The following is a 19,743-nucleotide window of genomic DNA, read 5'->3' on the forward strand; positions in this document are numbered from 1 at the left end:
TGTAATAAAATAGCTGGTTAATATAAAAGTGTTGGGGGGCTGGCCTTGTGGCTGAGTGGTTAAAGTTCTGTGGGCGCTCCACTTCTGTGGCTGGGGTTCACAGGTTCGGGCCCCAGGCGTGGACCTACTCCACTCATCAGCCATGCTGTGGAGGTATCCCACATACAAAGTAGAGGAGGATTGGCAGAGACGTTAGCTCAGGCCTAATCTTGCTCAAGCCAAAAAAAAAAAAAAAGAGGAAGATTGACAACGGATGTTAGCTCAGGGTGAATCCTTCTCACCAAAACAAAACAAAACAAATCTGTTAATAGCAAGGTTGGTGTATTATCTTCCAGACGTTTTTCTTATTCAGATTTTCTTTTTAATTGAGAGACTTTTCTTTTTCACCGGCTCTTCTGTACCTTGTACCTGTAGAAGGTAAGGGAGAACATAGGTGGGTAGGTTGAGGACAGGTAAGTCTGTGAAATAAGGAAAAAGAAAAAGGAATTTCCAAAGCTCTGTTTCTGGAGGAGCCATCAGGATGAGATATTTCTCCAAAGTGGGGTAGGAACCCTCCTGTCAAAGCGGATGCCAGTTAGCCTTGTCCTTGTCTTCTCCATGACCCAGGCTCGTACATTACTGCCAGTCTGAACTCTCAGAGCAATCGGCCTTGATCTAGCACGCATTTGTTTTCTGGCTGGGTCATTACACTCTGCAGCTTTTTCTGACCTTTTTGTTGATTGTCAGGGTTGTATGGAGTGGCAGTAATAAAGGTTACTCTGAACAGGGTGGAGCTTCTCCTGAGAACAGTTTGCCCTGAGCTTGGGTGATAACGTGTGTTTTCTCTATCTGTGTCGATGGTGAACCACATGTTCCTGACATGTGAAGAGATCACTTTTTTTTTTTTTGATTTTATTTTTTTCCTTTTTCTCCTCAAAGCTCCCCGGTACATAGTTGTATATTCTTCCTTGTGGGTCCTTCTAATTGTGGCATGTGGGACACTGCCTCAGCGTGGTTTGATGAGCAGTGCCATGTCCACGCCCAGGATTCGAACCAACGAAACACTGGGCCGCCTGCAGCAGAGCACAGGAACTTAACCACTCGGCCACGGGGCCAGCCCCAAGATCTCACTTTTTTTAAAAAAAGACCCCAGCGAAGAGGATTGCATCACCTCTCTTGGTTACTTCTCTGTTTTCAAGCCATACTATTCAGAAAGTTCTACCTAAGATCTAACTGAAATCCCTCAGGGTACAATTCAAACTCATTTTCTCTTGTTTTGTCCTCAGTGAAGATGAGAGGATATCTGGCCATTGTCCTGTGAGACTATTCCTTCAGAGACTCATTAATAGTAGCTTGGGCTGTTTTTTCTAGATTCTGAGGGAAGTCCTGATTTTGTACACCAATTTCTTGTACCTCACTCGTTCTCCAGTGGGGGCAGTGGAGACGTACAGACTTATTGGAGGAACTGGCAGCCCCATGTTGAGAAGCAGAACTAGTCTTAGAAGTGAGCAGAGTAGAAAGAAGCCCGGCCATTCAGAAAGTTCTTAGGAACACTGAACGACTCCTCTCTCTCTGAAGTGCCTTCACTATGCTTGGATTGCTTCCCAAAATGCCTCTATCAGTGGACATGCCTTTTGTTTAGCAGTCAGAGAGAGTAGGCTTGAAAATGTAGATAACTCGGGAGAGGTAATTCTCACAATTCAACACACATTTATTGGCACTTACAGGGAATCAGGTGCTGTGCTGTCTGCTTGGGATGCAAAGATGGATACAGATGGCCCCTCCATTGAGGAGCTCACAGCCTGTGTGGCAGATCAACATGTAAAAAGATAATTTCAGTAGAATACGGAATTCAAACTAAAGCATAAAAAAAAAAAAAATAGGTCTGAGGAAAAGATCTGCCGGGAGGGAGAGGAAAGGAGGGTCCTAGGGTTTCACCACCATATCGCCTTTCTTCTCTCACACTGAGCTGCCCCTTGTTAGTACCTACAGTTCTGGTTCTGCATCTTGCTCAGAGAATCTAGTCTTCATGGTGGCTAGGATTTGTGTGCTCATTTCACCTTTGAGCACGTGGAGAAGGCCAAGGCCATGTGCTGGTCAGTGGCAGAGAGGGCTCTAGAGGTCTCCTGCAAATCCACTAAGTGTTCAGCCCATCGCATGTCCTGGGGAGCCCATGTCTGCCCAGGATGGAGCCATTTCTTCATCAGTGAAGGCAGGCCTCGTCTGCTCCTGGAGACAGGGTGGTGGTTTTTCCTAGGAGGACTGCCCTCGCACCAGGCCAGTGGATGGTCTGAGGCCGCCTGGGCTGGAGGCCCTGGTTTTGTTCATTTTCTCGCTGTGTGGCCTGGGCGGGTTACTCAGTCTCTCTGGGCCTCAGTGTCTTTCTCATTTGTAAAACAGAGAGTATACATTTCTTCTTTATCTCGTAAGACAAAATTAAGTAGTTGTGTCTGAAGAATTATGCTGATATTATTACTTAATAGAAGTGAGGTTTTTTTTCGTGATTTTGAGGCCTCTGAGTCTGCTCCTTGGCTCGTGTAAACTGGAGCAGTGGTTTGTTGTTTCCTTGATTATTTATGAGATATCACTTTTCTGATCTACTGATAGGTGCTAAAAATGAATTTTTATAATTTGTAGGCTGCTCTTATCTGTTTCTTCAAAGTTGGTCTGCTTAAGGTTTTGGTTCCAGGTTGCTGCTTTCTCCTCCCCTCCTCCCTTTCCCTCTTTCTCCTCCCCTCCTTCTAAATCTACATTCTCTCCTTGGGCTGTTTCATCTCCTCTCTTGGCTTTGATTTTTCCTATATGATGATGACTCTCACATTCAGATCTCAGACCTCATCTTTTTTCTGAGCATACCTCCAGCAGGCTAATGGGCATTTCCATTGGGATGTTCTTCAAAACTCAGCTTGTCCATCCATAATTGAACTCATCATCTTTCCCTTATAACCAGTTCCTCTCGGTCTGTTCCTTGCATTGGGGATTGGTATTCCAGTTTCCCAAGGCTTCCCTCCCTCGGGAGAGAATGTTCTTCAAGTCTGTCTTCTCATCTCCACCACTGTTGCCCGTCTCTAGGCCATCAGCATCTCTCATGGATATTATTGACTAGACTAGCTGGTCTCCCTGACTACACTGCCGCCCCTTCCCTTTGGTTCTTTCACTCTGCAGCCAGCGTGGTCTTCCTGACATGACTTCTGCTGCCCCTCCTGCTTCATTTACCGCTGCTGGTACCCTGCCTCCAGCCAGAGTAACCTTGCAGGGCCTTGAATGGGGTGTTTTCTTTTATTTCCGGCTCTTGGTAGACATTGTTCCTTCAGACAGGGTTCCTCTTTTGTAACACTGACCCGCTTTGCCTTCTTTGCTTCTGTCCTTCTTTTCCTTTGGGTGTTAGCTTAGTTATCCATTCCCACAGGAAGTGTTTTCTGACTCCAGGGGTGTTTATTACATCTACTGCCTAAATTGAGTACTTGGTCACATTGTATCCTTTCCTGGGTCATAAGCTGTGAGGGCAGAGTTTATTTCATTGAGTATCTGCTAAGCTTTTTGCATGGAACACAGTAGTTCAGTAAACATGTATTTAGGGAATGAATAAATAAATAAATGGACTATAAGGAAATTTGATTTTCATGGAATTCTATTGTAAATCATTTTGCAAAGCAAGAAGTCCTCTTGAAGCTGAATAATTACTCCCTGCTATGCCATTTTTTATGCAAATCTGGACTATTATGTATTGGCTTGTTTGTCTGCATTCAGCCTGTTGGTTTATTTTGTGTTTTTTCCTTTGTGCTATCTGTGTCTTCTGTCAGACTGTAAGTGCCAGGAGACCAGAGCCTGCTTTTCTTCTGAGGGTGGTCTCTATTCAGGGAGTGGAATTGGGCATAGTTAGGTGGAGAGTGGGTGCCCTTTCCGAGAAAGAGGCTCCAGAGAGCACCAGCACATTGGGAGCCATATTTTGGTGGATGGTTGACCTGGGGCCCGGATACAGTCTGCAAGAAGCCTTTTCCCACCAAAGACCTGCACCAGCTTTGAAGGGTGTTTTTATTTTGGGAGCTGTGGTTGCCGTGGTAACGCAGTACATTTTCCTAGTCCTCTGATTCCAGGTCAGGGCAACAGTTGTTCCTCTTGCAGGAGCGAAGGATTTTGGAATAGCTGCATCCTTCCTGCTACTCCTTTTTCTCCCCAAATTAATCCAACAAATATTTATTGAGCACATATTATGTGCCAGGTACTGTTCTAGACACCGGAAATGATAGTGAACAAAATAGTTTCTGTGCTAGTAGAGATCCATCCTAGAGAGGGCAGAGAGACAGGAAGCAAATTAGCAAAGCAACATGGACCCCTGTTGATTTAAAAGCAAGTTGTTGGGCCCATCCCTGAAAGGGAATTAGTTTGTTTTCTAAAATTTGGAAATCAGGAGTTTTAAAAGTAATGTCTTCTGCCTCCCTTGGAAGAGAGATAAGAATGGGGGAGGGGCTGGGGGCTGAAGGCGGGAGGCTGACTCCCCTCCCATTGATGGTAGACTTATTTGAATTGAGTGTGGGCATTTTGGAATACTGAGGCATCTGTTGCTCAGACATCTTCCAAGTTAAGCTGAGTCTCTCTCTGCAGCTGTCAGGTGCGAGAGCAGTTGTTCTCCTGGTGTTTTGCCTCTTTCCTCCTCTGAGCTGTAGGGGAAGCCAAAAGCAATAGGCCGTCCATAGAAATGGCTCTTCTCTATGCAGCGTAATAACAGCCTTCAAGGCAGCCGTCAATGCCATTTATTGAGCCACTGTAGAGAGTGGAGCCTTGAACTGGGAGTCGGGACACCGGTGGTTGGTGGGGAAGGTACAGAGGAAAGAGGGGACACCTGCCTTTGGGAGCTTCCAGTCAGAGCGGCCGAGATTGGTGCCCACCTGGACACAAATGAAAACAATGCTGGCAATAGCAATTTATCATCTCTTAATTTGAGCAGCATTTTATCCTTTTTAAAGTGATTTACCAGGTTATGGGCTCCTGGAACGCAGGCACAGAATATAATTCTTTATATTCGCCCCAGCACATACTACAGTGCCTGGCACACACTGAGCCTTCCAGTAACATGCTTATGGTGTGACGATCCATTACTTCATTTGTTCCTGCATCCATGGGGCACATGTAATGAGTATGTCCACTTGGCAATTAAGGAAATTGAAACTCTGAAACGTGCCCACATCCATGCAACTAAGTAATGATGGAAACTTGACTCAAAAAGAGGTAGTGTCATGTCACTTTTAATTCAGGCCTTTTTCTATATTGTGCAATACTCGTATGTGTCTGACATTATCCTGAGGTTTGTGTATACGTGCTGATAATATGGGTCATTAAAATCCACAGGAAATGGAAACTGAAGACCAAGTGTTATAGGCAGCTGTTTTAGCATGCCTCCATTCTTTAAAGCAGCAGTCCCTGGGAAAAGCTTTGAATGGATTTTTACCTCCTCTTGATCCCCTTCCCATTTGGAGGGACAAATTAAACCTTCAGGCTGCCACCGTGAGGAGAGTCCAAATTCTGCATATACTGACAGCCTGGCTGCTTTGTGCTGGCTGCTGAGCTTTGGCTGGCCTCTACTCTTGACAGATTTACTCTAGTTTATTTATTGTCTGTCTGTCCGTTTGTTCATCAACTGATTTTTTACTGATCATCTATTAGGCAGTCGATGTGAATCATACAAATAAATGTAAAATTTACAAACCTGCAAGTACATTCAAGACGAGGACAGCAGGTTAGGTAGGTAATCCTGGCAGTGGGCCAGTTCTTGTTGTGAAGGACGTCCCCTCCAGTAGAAGGCCTTCCTTGGGAAGTGGTGTTAGATGGACATTTTGTTTTAGGAAAGCAGAAGCATGGGTTAACCAAGCCTTTTACTTCTCTTCTCTCTTTCTGCTGGACATGGGACCATTGAACTTCCCTTTGGTTTCTCTGGAAGAGGATGGGCAGGGGAAACTCAAGTTCTGTGTTGTTTCTCACAAGCACCGTTGATGCAGAGGACTCAAAAGTGATGCATTTTGGGGTCATTATCTGTGCATTTTTCTGACCTTATCCCTCATAGCCATGGAGAATCTAGAGCCGTAGAGCATCTGCCTTCAGTTCCCTACTAGGTTAATGCCCCTTTGGGTGACAGGTGCTGTTGGGAAATAATTAGATTTCACTGTCTCAATCAGCTCAGTAGTATCCTCAGAGGGTTAGTATGAAATGGTTGGCACTATTCAGATAACTCCAAACACACTAGTCCAGGTTAGGTCAAGAGGTACTGGAGAATGAATGAATGAATAAATAAATAGACCTTTAAAAATAAATATATTGTATATTTAATATATATAAATGTTACATATGCATCTATGTGTGTGAGTATATATGTATCTATTTTTTACCCCTGGATGCCCCCTAGCACAGGTGAAGTGCTCTTTGGCCATGGGATGGTGACTCAGCTCAGATCAGCAAGAAATTTTAATATGCCTACTGAAATTTGCATATTGCATATTGACTTGTCTTGGTGTCAGCAGTTGGGTTAGATCCATCCACCCCTGGGAGACTTGGCCTACCTTATGCTAGGTGAGGACCGGGTAAACCCGGCTGGAGCCGAGTGATGGCACGTCCAGAGTCACAGGTGGTTACTGATTGTGAATTTGAGAGTGACTGGGGAGAGCTGAGAAATAGAATGTGCTTCTACCACTGCCAAAGCTGTTCATCTTTGCAAAATACTGTCAATAACCACCCAGGCCAACACTTCCTAACCGGTATAGATGACTTCTCAGTGTCTGCGTTTGATTTTTATTCTAGTCGCAATTTCCAGCCTGCTTTCATGGAGTAAAATTCCAGCCTGGAGCAAGTTTTCTTCCCTCAGGCTGCTTTGCATCATCTGTTTCCTCCTACATAAATAGGGCATCATGATAATACCTGCCTTGTAGGTTGGTTTGAAGATGGAATAATACAGGTAAGGCATCTCTCAAAGTGCCTGATGCACAGTAGGTGCTCGCTTTCTGATTATTTCCTTATCTCTCTCCCCTTTAAATTTAGGGGAAAGAGGTGTTTTCATGTTGGTGTCATTTTGGCCCAGCTTATCTGATCTGAACGGCAGGCTCTGGGTCTTGCGGTTGTTCGTCATTGCAGCACCTTTGCTGAGTCATCTGGGTTTGGCAGACCTGGAAAAAATGGTGGTCCGGAGGGTGGTTAGGGCTGTGTGTGATCGGCTAAGGCAGCCTGTATTGTCTCTTAGTATTTCCTGGTGCACTTCTGGAACCTGATCCCCTTCTTGTGTGTAAGGGAGGGGGACAAGTAACCAGCCGTGGGGGTGTTGTTATGAGTATCTCGCCTGGGGCTGAATTTTCTGTGATATGGCTTCATGAATCTTTGATTGGGCAGTGCTGCCATCAGGCTGTGGAGGACTCGAAATGAGTGGAGGGCAGGATTGTCTTCTGAGTTTGAGATGAGTGACATTCTTTGATGTGAGGTGTAATTAGGAGAGAAGAGGCTCTTGGTGCTAGGGAGAAGATGCAGAATGAGAACTTTTAGAAAAATGAGAAGAACTTATGAAAAAGAGCCAAGGTAAGATTTAAAGACAGTCTTTAAGAGGGATAGGGGGCATTTGTGAGGTTAGGATTGGTTTTGTGTGTACTCTGTAATGCTTTTTTCCACCTTTTATGAGACTGTATTTGTGGAACAACGTACGTGTCATTCTTATATTTTGAGAAATACTTTATAACTTGTTATATCTGAATATTTTATGAGCACTTAGTCTTATATTAGTGAGAGTATTGTGATCCGCTTTATCCCTCTCAACAGGAACGATACATATTATTTGAATACGTGCTGTGTAAGAGCCATGTTTAATATTTAGGAATGTAGGGAGGCAAATGTTTAAGTCTGTTTTTGTCTCTGCAGGTAAGAGATATAGAATGAAAGGAAAAATATTTCATTAAACAATAATCTGTGTTTCCCTATGACGAGCTAGAGACTCATTAGGATGAACTAAAATCAAAACAGGATTCACGAGAGTCTTCCTCCCTTCCGAATTAAAAATACACGAGGGACCCTTCTGATTATATCCATTCACATTCCATCAGTCGTTCATTCCCTCAGCATTTGTTCTGGCAACTGCTGCACGGGGCACTCAACACAGCCCAGCTGGAAAAGCCGTAGACGCTGGAGTGACCTGCATGGCTTCAGGTCCAAGGCTCTGCCACTTAATATCGATGTGACCTTAACTATATTTTAACTTTTTCAAAACTTGCCCCCCAATTTACTGTCTTCATAGTACTTTTTACTTTAGAAATTAGCGTATTCTTTTGCCTCTCTGCTGATGATCTGTCTCCCATTTCTGCACCCCTACTGCTAAATCGTGTGAATTTGAGGTCGTTAAGAGCAGGGACCTTGTCCACTACTGTGTCTCTAGTGGTTAGAGCAGAGCTGGTACCTAGAAGACACTCAAAAACAGCACGCGATGCACAGATTTTGTGGAATGAACAGCTGGCAGCAGTTATCCTTGTTAGGAGCGATATACCAGAGAGCTAAGAAAAAAATGTAAGATGCTTTCTCTCCCCTCTGGGAGTTTCTGTACTTGTACCTGAAGGGCAACATGGTGTTGTGGCAGAACTCTGCTCTGAGAGTCAGCCGCCCTGAGTTTTATTCTTTGCAGTGCTATTAAATCCCTCTGCGGCTTTCCACATGTCTCTTCCTTGGCCTTTGGTTTCCTGGTCTGAAAGGGAAAGAATTAGACTCGGTTATCTTTCAGACCCCTTCCTGCTGTAAGGGTTGGCCCATGATTTTGTTACGAGAATTACAGACTGTGATAAAATGGTAAGCTGGAAACAGAATAACAGTAAAAGGAAGCAGGGATCAAAAAGTACACACAGGAAGTGAGACAGGAAGTGACATTTCTGTGTCTCTGTGCCTGTGAATTGCCTTTCCGAAGGTGTCTGAACCACAGTTGTTTTCAGGTTGCTGTTCTCAGGTTGCCATTCTCCTCTCCCCACTGACCAGCCAGTGCCACCTCGCCCTCCTGGTTCAGTGCACACAGCTCCCTTCTCTGCCACTCACTTAGCTTTCAACCTGATTTTCCTGGAAGATTTCCTCACTTTATTAAACCTTACTTAGCTTTATTGCACTTCGAAGGTCAGTAGGGGCCTTTGTGATCGTAGCACCCTCAGTTCATTTTACAGATAAGCAAATGGAGGTTCAGAATGGCAGTGCTGCTTGCTCGGTGTTCTGCAGAGTCAGTGGCAGAGCCAGAGCTGGACAGAGCCCAGCTCCAGATCTATTGCTGCACTGTACTCGTGCTCTATTTTCCATATATTTTTATTTTTAATAAGTGAGTGTTACGTTATGCATGATGCCAAGATGAGTCTACGTGGATGCTATGTAGACCCAGCTAGAGTTCCCTGACGTCTTTTCATAACGCACTTCTGCAGCCCTTCTGCTCTCACTCCAGGTGCAAGGCCCACTGAAGGTTGGCTCTAGGCTTATCTGACCATTCATTGACGAAGGTGGTTATAATTCACTAGTCAGCAGGTATTTGTTTTGCACAGTGCTAAAGTGGTGGGGATGCCAAAGAAGCAGCTAGGACTGTCCCCAGGGGCTGGCAAGCAGAAGAAGAAGGACATCCTAGATTTCTCCCTCACCTTCTCCTGTCACCTGCAGTCAGGCACCTCCTAAATCTCTCCATCCTCATTCCGCTCCGTTAGCTTGAGCCTTCATCCTCTGCTCTCTTGAGAGGGCTTCCTTATAGGCCTCCCACTTACCACCTCTACTTTCTTCTAGTAGACAGATCACTCCCCTGTTCAGAATTCTTCAGTGCCTCCTCATCACCTACAGGATGAAATTTAATCTCATTTCTGGGACACACAGGCCCCTTGTGTTGTACTCTCTGCTTGCTTGTCCACCTTTGTCTCTTGCCGTTCCCACCTCAGCCTTCTTCTCCAGCAGCATGACTGAGCATGCGCCTCTTTTCATGCTTCTGTGTCTTGGCATGTGTCAGTCCCTCTGCTTGGAATATAGTCTGCCTAGGAAAATTGTACTCATCTTTAAATGTCCACACAAATGCTTGCTACTCTGTGTAGCTCTATCTATAGTCTCATGCAGCCCCAGGTGTTCTTTCTCTACTGTACTTTGTATATACACTTCCCTCATCCCACCCTCCATGAAGCAATTATCTTATTGTATGTAATCTCATTATTCAATGGAATGTCTCTTCCTTCACTAGAGAGTAGACTCCTCAAGGACGGAATGTCTCTTTCTCTCTCTCTTTTTAAACCTGTGTTCGCTCAGATGGAGCCTGGTACATAGGAGGTCCTCTAGACATACTTGTTAAATGAGAGATGTGATTTCATTAAGCACTACTGAAATTAAGCCAAGGGTGGATTTTTTTTTTTTTCCCCCAAGAGGGAAGAGTCATTTCAAATGCTGTAGAAATGTCAGAAAGAATTGGGACAGGAGAAAAACAACAAAAAAGAATTGGGATAGGAGAAAAGTCCATTAGGCAGTCATTGGTGACCTTTGATGAGAGAACATTGTGTTTCAGGCAGTAGAGATGGAAGTGTGATTGCAGAGGGGGAAGAAGTCAATAGAGAGGAAATAGATGCAGCTGGTGGAGATCACCAGTTAGAGGAGGGTGTAATGAAAGGAAAGCGGAAAAGGCAGGTAACTTCAACACGTGAAGAAGTATGATGAAACCAAAAAGAGTTTTGAGCTCATTTGGATGAATATTTACCCTCTTGGGGCAACTGGGAACTACAAATACCAATTTATCTCATCAAAATGAGACTCTCTCAGCTGAGCTGAGGAATGGAGCCTGCCCACTGCAAGGTCACTCGTTCCCTTCTCACTAAAATCGCCCCGAGAGAAAAATGGACGTAAGGAAGAGTTTGAGGCATATTGCTTTTTGATCTAAAGGATGAAGAGTATGCTGGATAAAGAAAGAGTGAAAGGCTAGGGTTTTTCCCTGTTCGTCGTAACCCCACACCCATTTACTGCTGAAATGTAGTGAGCAGAAAAGACAGTGAACAGGAACATTTTGAGTGACAAGAACATGTCGGGTGTGTTTCGCTAGGTGGGATACTTCTAAGTGTCAGCTCTGCAGGGGGACAGTTACCGAATGGAAGTGGAGGTTCTCCTGGGACTAGCTGTCTGTGCTCCTGTAATTCTCCCCGAATGCTGAGTCAGATCTCCTCAGCCAGGGATGGGTGGGAATAATCGCCTTAGTGCTCTTAGCCCAGCAGAGTTACAGAGAGGACTCAGACGACACACCTGTGAGCTCTAGGCCTCACCAAGGCAGTTGTCTCCTCGCTGTGAGCTTGGAAAAGCATTTATAGGATGTTGTTGTAAGGGGCGCTGTGGGATCAGAAAGAACGCGCCATGGCTGAGTTATAGTTACAATGATCAATCCTGAGTTAGGGCAGATTGGGGAATTTAGTTACAGAAAATGGGACACTTGTATTCTTGTTATAAAGAAAGTAAGGAGAACAAGATGGAGTTTGAATAAAAAAGAGAAGAGTATTATTTTCCTCTTGTACTGACTTTTAAGTGAAATAGTGTGTGAAAAATATATAGTAGGCACTCAGTCTATGCTGCTTTCCCCTTCCTCTATGATACAAACTGTCGGTTACCCTTGAATGAATTTTGAGTGAGTGAATTACCCACTTTGGGGATCATCAAAATCTTTTTTTATGCTCTTATCTATGTGAATGGTCCCAGAGCTGAACTTGAAGCGGGTTAGTTGCATATAGAACAGGAATGTGATGGCAGTGTGTTTCGTTAACATTCTCTAACTAAAAATAAACAGTATGCGGATTATCCAACTTCTGTTTTCTTGTGTTCAATACGGTCATGGGTTGCATAACGACATTTTGATCAATGATGGACTGACTGCATATACAATGGTGATCCCATAAGATTAGTACCATATAGCCTAGGTGTGTAGTAGCCTATACCATCTAGGTTTGTGTAATTATACTCTATGATGTTCACACAATGATGGAATCACCAAGTGACACAATTCTCAGAACATATTCCCTTCGTTAAGTGATGTGTGACTTATCTGAATTATCCTGTACCCGTTGCATTCTTACTAATGAAAAGTGACCATGAGTTGTGTATACCTTATCAGAAAGTCATCAAGGTACTTGGCAGAGAAGATATGGCATTTAATCCTGTATGGAAAATGGCCTTGTGCGAACAGATCAGGCCATTATACCCAGATGTCCTGACTCTAGGTCCAGTCAATGCTGTTATTTCTTCCCAGGCCCCTGAGGGGCTCTCTGTGAGTTGGTAAATGACCTAAGTTCTTGGTTAGGACTGTGTTTATTTCTTTTAATTGGAAAAAAACCCAAGATAACAGTTTCACCATAAACCAGTTTTTCCTGGGGCTAAGGGCAAATGAAGTTGGATGGGGGGTGGGAATAGGAGTGGGGCAGGGAAGGGGGCGGCAGGGAAGCGGAAAGGACTCTCTGGAGAACAGCACAGCCTGCAGTCTGTCCTTGAGCCCCATGGTCGCTCCATGATATCTAGCAGTTTGTCTCTGATAGCGTTTGCATAAATACCCGCTTCCCCCATGTGTCCTTTGTCCTTTAGGACTCAAGAATTTGTCCTTCTTTCCAGATGCATCAGCCTCTCCTCGCCCGGGTGCCTCTTGAGTCCTTGGCCCTCTGGAGCAGAACGCAAGGCTTTCTGTATCTTCCCTGCTTGGTTACCTTCAGGACTCACACACTTTCGGCTTAAGGGGGTTGACTTCTCTTAACTAGAGGGAAGCAGAGAAGTGGTGACAAAATTAACTACCAGTTGGGAAGCCATAGTCATAAAACATCTTAAAAACGTATTTATTCTTGAGTTGGGTCCTCAATCAGGAGTAAAATAGACTCTTGCCACTTTGTCTTGGGCTTCCAAAATGTTCCTGTAGGAGTTCACCAGTTGTTTCGAGGGAATCAGCTCTCCCAGTCTACTCCAGGTTGGCTCCTAAATCAAGCTACTAGTACTTCAGCTGGCAGTAGAATCGAGTTGGCACTGACACTAGAACAGTTTCTTAAACGTATTTCTGTGAAGAGGCCCTCAGGGCACCAGCATTTCTGCCCTGCTGCTGGCCTATGCCTCCTGAGTCCTGCCTTCATGCGGAAATGGGATGACGCTGGCCTCTCTGGTCCTCAGAGACTCCCACTTGGGCTCAGGCCAACCCTTCACTGGCTCCTTAGAAGACTCTCTAGGCTTGGCTCTCGCTCTAGGAAGTCCTTCCCTCTCCCTGGGCTCATGCTCTGTCTTATTTGGCTTGCCTATGGCTTTTTCACCAGCCGGTTCTTGAGACAGGTCTACAGTGAGACATAAGTTGTTTTTTTCAGGTGTGGTCAAAACTTGTTTATTTCTGTGGTTTCACTTTTAGACTTGTGACCTTGTGGCCAGTGCTGTTATGTAGGAAACTGTCCCATCTCACATCAATGCCCATTAACTGGTCAGGGCAAACTCTTGTCACTTCTTGTTTCAAAGTTTTTGCTGCATTGGACTTCCCAGATGCTCTTGCTTTCTGGCTGAGGGCCGCCTCCTGCAGAGCAGAGGTGATTGACAGTTCCGGCAGATGAACGTTCAAGTTCCTACTAGCTCCCCTCCCCCACCCCCCCAAGTTCACATCTCCCTCAGTCACATCACTAAGGTCACTCCTGCCACCCACCCCTCCATAGCTCCAGGTGAATGCTATTGCCCAGCATGGTCACATGCTCAAGGTGAAAGAGCAACGAATTCAGGGGCAGAAAACCTGGACTGAAATCCTTGTTCACTGAAATCCTTCAGTGAACTGAGATCCAACTCACTCTTAGACATGTCATGTATCCCTGCAAACCCTTATTTTCTTCATCTTTACAATGGGGATCAGGGCGCCGCGGTTGAGTTCTCATGTTCTGCTTTGGAGGCCCGGGGTTCGCTGGTTTGGATCCTGGACGCAGACCTATGTTCTGCTTGTTAAGCCATGCTGTGACAGGCATCTCACCTATAAAGTAGAGGAAGATGGGTACAGATGTTAGCTCAGGGCCAATTTAACTCAGAAAAACAGGAGGATTGGCGGCAGATGTTAGCTCAGGGCTTATCTTTCTCAAAAAAAAAAAATAATAAGACGGGGATCAGAATATACGTATTTCTTATCTACTTTATGAGGTTGGAAAGGTTAGATGGAAGAATGTATGTGGAAGCAGTTTGTAGACTAGAAAGCGCTGTTTAAATGTGAAGGTTTATTGTTAGTATGAAACACAGCATATGAGTGTGCAACATCTTGAGTACACTGAAAAAAGCAGCCAATATTTGCACCAAAGGAGGTTTTCTCTGATGTAGCCAGCAGGTTATCTCCAAGGCTTGGGCAAAACTACCCTTATCCTAGGCGATAACTGCTCAGGTTTGGATTTGTCATAGCTCTGTGGCTCAGAGGGAGCAGAACTCTGGATCAGGTCGGAAAAAAGAGAAAAACAATGATTTAGGCCCTGAATACCTCAGAGGGAAGAGACAGCCAGGCTTCTGTGTGACATGAGGCTCAGTTGGCCAAGGTGGGAGATGAAATTATTGAGGTGGGGTCTGTGGGATCATGTAGAAGAGGCATTTAAAGCAGCGGGGACAATGTGAACAAAGTTTGGAGGAATGAGTGTACGTGGTTTATTTGGGGAACACAAGTGGTTCAGTGTAAACAGAACATTAGGGCCTTAGGTGGAACTTTCTGTAGGGGAAGTTGAGAAACTGGGAAGAAGAAGTTGGTTTCATATTGTAAGGCTGTGTGTGAGGCAAAGATCTTTGGACTGTAATCTATGGCATGAGAGGAAAACTTCAAAGGATTTTAACCTGGGGAGAGTCATGTTTAGAGCTGGTTTCGAAGATAACAGGTGGCGGTCTAGGCACATTCTCGTGCTGGGGTCGGCTCGTATCAGCCAGTTGTGCATATCGCTTCCCAGCTGTGATTTTAGTTGATAGCTTGCAATCGACCATGGTGGGAGTACTTACATTACAGAAATCAGCAAATGATATGAATCAGTCCCCTCTCCACCCCGCAAGCTGATTGTCAAAAATTTATCAGCACAGTTAAGGGGCCATTTCAAGAAAGCAGGACTTTAGTAGTTTGCAAACCTGGGATGTGTGTTAGAAATCTTTCAGGCCCCACCCCAGACTCACTGAATCAGAATTCAGGGTGAGGCGGTAGGACCCTATTTTTAAAAATTTTTCCAGGCAATTCTTATGCAGCCAGTCTGCTGCCGGTGTTTGGACCAGGACACAGGCAGGAGGGATAGTGAGGAGGGGATGGATATAAAAGATGTTTCAGAGGTGGGAGCAACAGATCTCACTGACAGATCGGAGGTAGGGAGATGGGGAGAGGGAACTGCCGGAACAATTTCTGAGTCTCCCTGTGTGGACAAATAAGTGGATGGATAGTGATGCAGGTAGCTGAGCTAAGGAAGTCAAGACAGGAGTTGTTTGGTAGAAGAGGTGAGAGTGGGAGATGGGAGTGGGGGTAGCTGTGCGCAGGCTGTTTGGGGAGCCTAGGGAGGCAGGGTTTTGGCGGTGTCCTGTCAACAGTTGGATTCGGGAGCTGCTGCTTGGTGGAGCAGTAGAAGCTGGTGATACAGGCTCGGGAGTCAACATGTGCGTTGTAGAAGCCATGGATTTGGATGAGACTGTTGGGGGAAAATGTGTAGAGAAGAGAAGGGGACTGTGGGCTGCACTCTAGGAACAAATTTTCAGATGTTGGTAGAAAAAGAGAAGCCGAGAAGAGATCAAGCAAACAGCAGTTTGTGTATTGATTACTGAAGTCAACGGTTCCTGGAGGGTGGGGTTCCTTTAGGTGTTCCCAGAATTTCCAAAAGCCCAACAGAAACCACACATGCGTTTTTCTGTAATAAGACAACCTAAAACATTAAATTTGTTTAGCAACCCAGTGTGGTGAGGCGTGTTTTGGATGCTGACCTGAAATTCTTTTTTTTTTTTTTTTTTTTTGAGGAAGATTAGCCCTGAGCTAACTGCTGCCAATCCTCCTCTTTGTTCTGAGGAAGACTGGCCCTGAGCTAACATCCATGCCCATCTTCCTCTACTTTCTGTGTGGGATGCCTACCACAGCCTGGCTTGCCAAGCGGTGCTGTGTCTGCACCTGGGATCCGAACCGGTGAACCCCGGGCCACCGAAGCAGAACGTGTGAACTTAACCACTGTGCCACCAGGCTGGCCCCTGACCTGAAATTCTTAACGGTAGTTCTGTGCCTTTGATTAAAAGCACACGCACATTACCTAGGAGACAAATAGTGCATAGTTATCTCTTTCAAAACATGATAGGTGGGAATATAGATTAGGGTTCTTGGTGTGGAGGAAGTAGGGACGTGTGGGGAATGCATGCAGAGGCTCTCCATGTGTCCTAGGAGAGTCACCTGATATGCTCCTGTGAGAGAGGAAATCGATGGAGAAGGAGCTGTACCTCCTTATTTTGAGCAGTTCAGGTAAAGGGACCAGGATCAAGATGATTGTCGAAAATAAGGTTTTGGGGTTATCTGTGGACAAAATGTCTTCTGGCTTGCGTGGGGTTGGAGAACTCTCTGCAGCTTCCTGGTCCTTGCTTGCTTCTCCAACTTGAAGGCTCTGGATTCGGAAGGAAAGCTTTCTAAATGTGGGAGGGGGTGCAGGGAGCTGGGAAGGGAGAGTGGGGCCGAGGGGGAGGCTGACCTTTGAGCCTCCACTGCCCAGAATCTTAACAAATTCTCACAGACTTCAAGTTCTGGGAAGCAACTTGGTTGGTCACGCTACCTCCTGAGTAAAGTTTGACCACTAAGTGACCTGGTTAATTTGTATTTACTTTCCTGAGAGGGCCTAAGATTTCACTGTGAAGTTAAGTAGTGATTGAGGCCAATGAAGCTCCTAGGTTGTGGGAAGCTAGAAAAAAGCGGTGTGTTCCTTTACGTAAGAGCAATTGAGGAAAGTCTGAGCTGACACAGGTTCTCCTTGCCCCCTTTCTTCAGGCCCTGTTTGAGGAATGTAATGGGGTAAGTGTAATTCTTTTAATTGTGTGTGGTGAAAGGCCTAGAATCTTATTTGGATGAAGTATCCTTTACCCTTTGGAAAAATATCTCAGAACAGAGCATGAGAGAATACTTATTTTTTTTTTTCCAACCAAAGCTTGATTTTATGTATTCATGAGCCAAGGATTGGCATGAAAATTTAAAACTCATGGATATTTCAGAAAGAAAGAAACAAACAAAAATGTTGTAGCCATGGGCTTCAAAATCTTTTTCTACTAACTTTTACCTGTAATGTCTAATTGGAGAGGCACATTCTTTTCTGCCCACCCTCTGATGGAGGCTCTGTCAAATAGGAGATACAGCTCCCTCACCCTGGATAACTGAGAGTTGGACCACGACTTTGGCATAGGAGTGGGGCAGCGGAGTGCTGGCGTTAGGAGGGTAATGCCAGCCCTGGGGGGTTTTCTTCCAGCAGCTGCTTTATTTGGAAGATTCACATATGTCTAATTCAGGTTGGTATCTCCAGATCACCAATGCCTGAAACATAGTCTGTTGGAAACATGGATGAATGAATGGCGCATCAGGAATTCATACTGAATAGTGGGTTCCTGAGTTCACAGACCATGCCTTACAGGTCCCGTAAGACCTAGCAGATACTTTGAACACAGGCCTTCAGAAAATGCAGATGAACATTTGGAAGCACGTGGTAATCTGGAGGGAGAGGGTAACCTGTGCAGATTTGAGAGTACTCAGCAAGGTTTCTTTCTGGACTGGCCAGGGAGTATTCGGTGAAAGTGGAGACTTGGGAGTGAGGACAAGGCTAGATATCTGCACATCAATTTATCAGACACATGTTATATACCTAATATGCGCTCAGCACAGTGCTGGGCACTAGAGATTGAAAGAAATGACAAATAAAATAGGATCTTTACTCTCAAATAACTTAAAGTGTGGTGGAAGGCATAGGGAACTGAATCATTAATTACTGTATCTCAGGGAATATGATAAGTGTTATGCTAAAGGGCAGTGCAGGGTGATAAGGGGCCATAGTGTGGGCGGCCGGCATCAAGGAAGATTTCCCTGAGAAGGCACTACTTTTGAAGGATAATAATAGCTATAATATTGAGTATCTACTCAATGCCAGATACCTTTCTAAGTATTTTGTGGGTATTAATTTATTTAATTTTCTCAACACCCCAGTGAAGAAGATACTTTTATTATTCCCATTTTATAGAGGTTAAAACTGAGTGGTTGGAAGAGTTGAGATTTGGTTGCTGACAGTCTAAAGCAAGAGCCCTCAGGCTTAATCCTTCATTCCTGAAGGACTCTGCTTCAGTGATGGGAATGAGTGAAACAAAGAAGGGAGTAGAGAAAAGGACATACTGGCCAGGAGAGGAGCATATGGAAAGCCAAAGACAAATGAAGAGTGAGATTCTGGAGTGGGCGAGAGATGTGGGAGCTAGGAAGGTTGCCTGTTAGGCTTTTATATCTTAGTTTTAGGCTAAACTAAGGAGTGTGAACTTTGTTCTGAAATTATGGGAAGCCTGAAGGATTTTTAAGCCGGGAAGAGACATGATCAAATCTGCCTTTGGGAAGATCATTGTATCAGTGTCCAGGATAGACTGGAGTCAGGTCAGATTGACACCAGGAAGAGCAGTTAGGAGCCTATTAAAGTAATCCTGTAAGGAGTGATGAGAGCTTGATCTAAGGCAGGGGAGGGAGGAGGGATGATGGATGGGAGAGCGGGATGGCTCAGAGAGGTAGGGAGGAAGCAGAATCTGCAGGACGTGGTGTGAAACTGGTGGGGAGGCGCATTTCTAGTTTGAATCCTTCCTTATGGAGTCCAGGAGAGAAAGAGAGTGAATTCATTATCAGGCATGTTCAGTTTGAGATTCCTAAGAAAGTCCAGTACCGCTGCAAACGCATGATAATAAAAATAAGTATTATTAACATTTTTGGGAGGACTTATTATTTGCCAAGCCTTCTGCTAAGTGCCTTCTGTTAGTTAATTTGTCAATCCTCAAAACAGGTCTATCAAGTTACTTACATTTTAACAGATGAGGGACAGGAATGTGTAGAGAGGTAAATAAGCTGCTTTGAGTTATTCACGTATCAGGTGGCAGAGCTAGAACTCAAATTCTGGGTTTGATCTGGAAACCTCTATGCTGTCCAGTAAAGCTTTCTGCAATGATGGAAATGTTCTGTATCTGTACTGACTAATATACAGGCTAATAGCCACATGGAGTTACTGAATTCTTGAAATGTAACTAGTGTGACTAAGGGACAGAGTTTTTAATTACAGTCATGCACGGTGTAACAGTGTTTTTGGTCAGTGACAAACTGCATGTACAATGGTGGCCCCATAAGATTAGTACCACGTAGCCTAGGTGTGTGGTAGGCTATCCCATCTAGGTTTGTGTAAGTACACTCTGTGATGTTCGCACAATGACGAAATCGCCTGCACTTCTCAGAAAGTGTCCCTATCTTTAAGCAAAGCGTGACTGTAATTTAAATTTAAATAGCCCCGTGTGACTAGTGACAGCTCAGCTCTCTGCTATCTTTGGGAGTCATCAGCATATCCATCATAATTGAAGCCTTGGGTGCGCAGAAGATTCCCCAGAGATGTATTGCAGTGGATTTTAATCTTCTGAGCTTTACAGGCCTATTTGAGAATCTGACGAGTTATAAATGCTCTTCTATGAATGTAGAATATTATTGCACAGTATTTTGATAACAATTTCAGAGGTCCACGAAACTGAGGTCCCCATAGTATAAAGCTGGAAGAGAAAGGAACCGGT

At 44.8% G+C, this 19,743-nt stretch overlaps 1 protein-coding gene across 29 annotated transcripts in view; it reads left to right on the top strand.

Annotated features, from left to right (window-relative positions):
- GRAMD1B (GRAM domain containing 1B) overlaps nucleotides 1–19,743 on the top strand; it is a 227,559-nt gene that overhangs the window by 74,051 nt on the left and 133,765 nt on the right. The window contains exon 1 of one of the 29 annotated variants that reach the window (XM_070625086.1): nucleotides 6,338–7,536. The exons of the other annotated variants lie outside the window; for them this stretch is intronic. Coding sequence (XP_070481187.1) covers nucleotides 7,490–7,536 — 47 coding nt within the window. The 5' untranslated portion in view covers nucleotides 6,338–7,489. Of the gene's footprint in view, nucleotides 1–6,337; nucleotides 7,537–19,743 lie in introns of those variants that run through there. 29 annotated transcript variants of the gene reach the window in all.

This window comes from Equus przewalskii, chromosome 6 (assembly GCF_037783145.1).
Source record: "Equus przewalskii isolate Varuska chromosome 6, EquPr2, whole genome shotgun sequence".
NCBI classification, from domain to species: domain Eukaryota; kingdom Metazoa; phylum Chordata; class Mammalia; order Perissodactyla; family Equidae; genus Equus; species Equus przewalskii.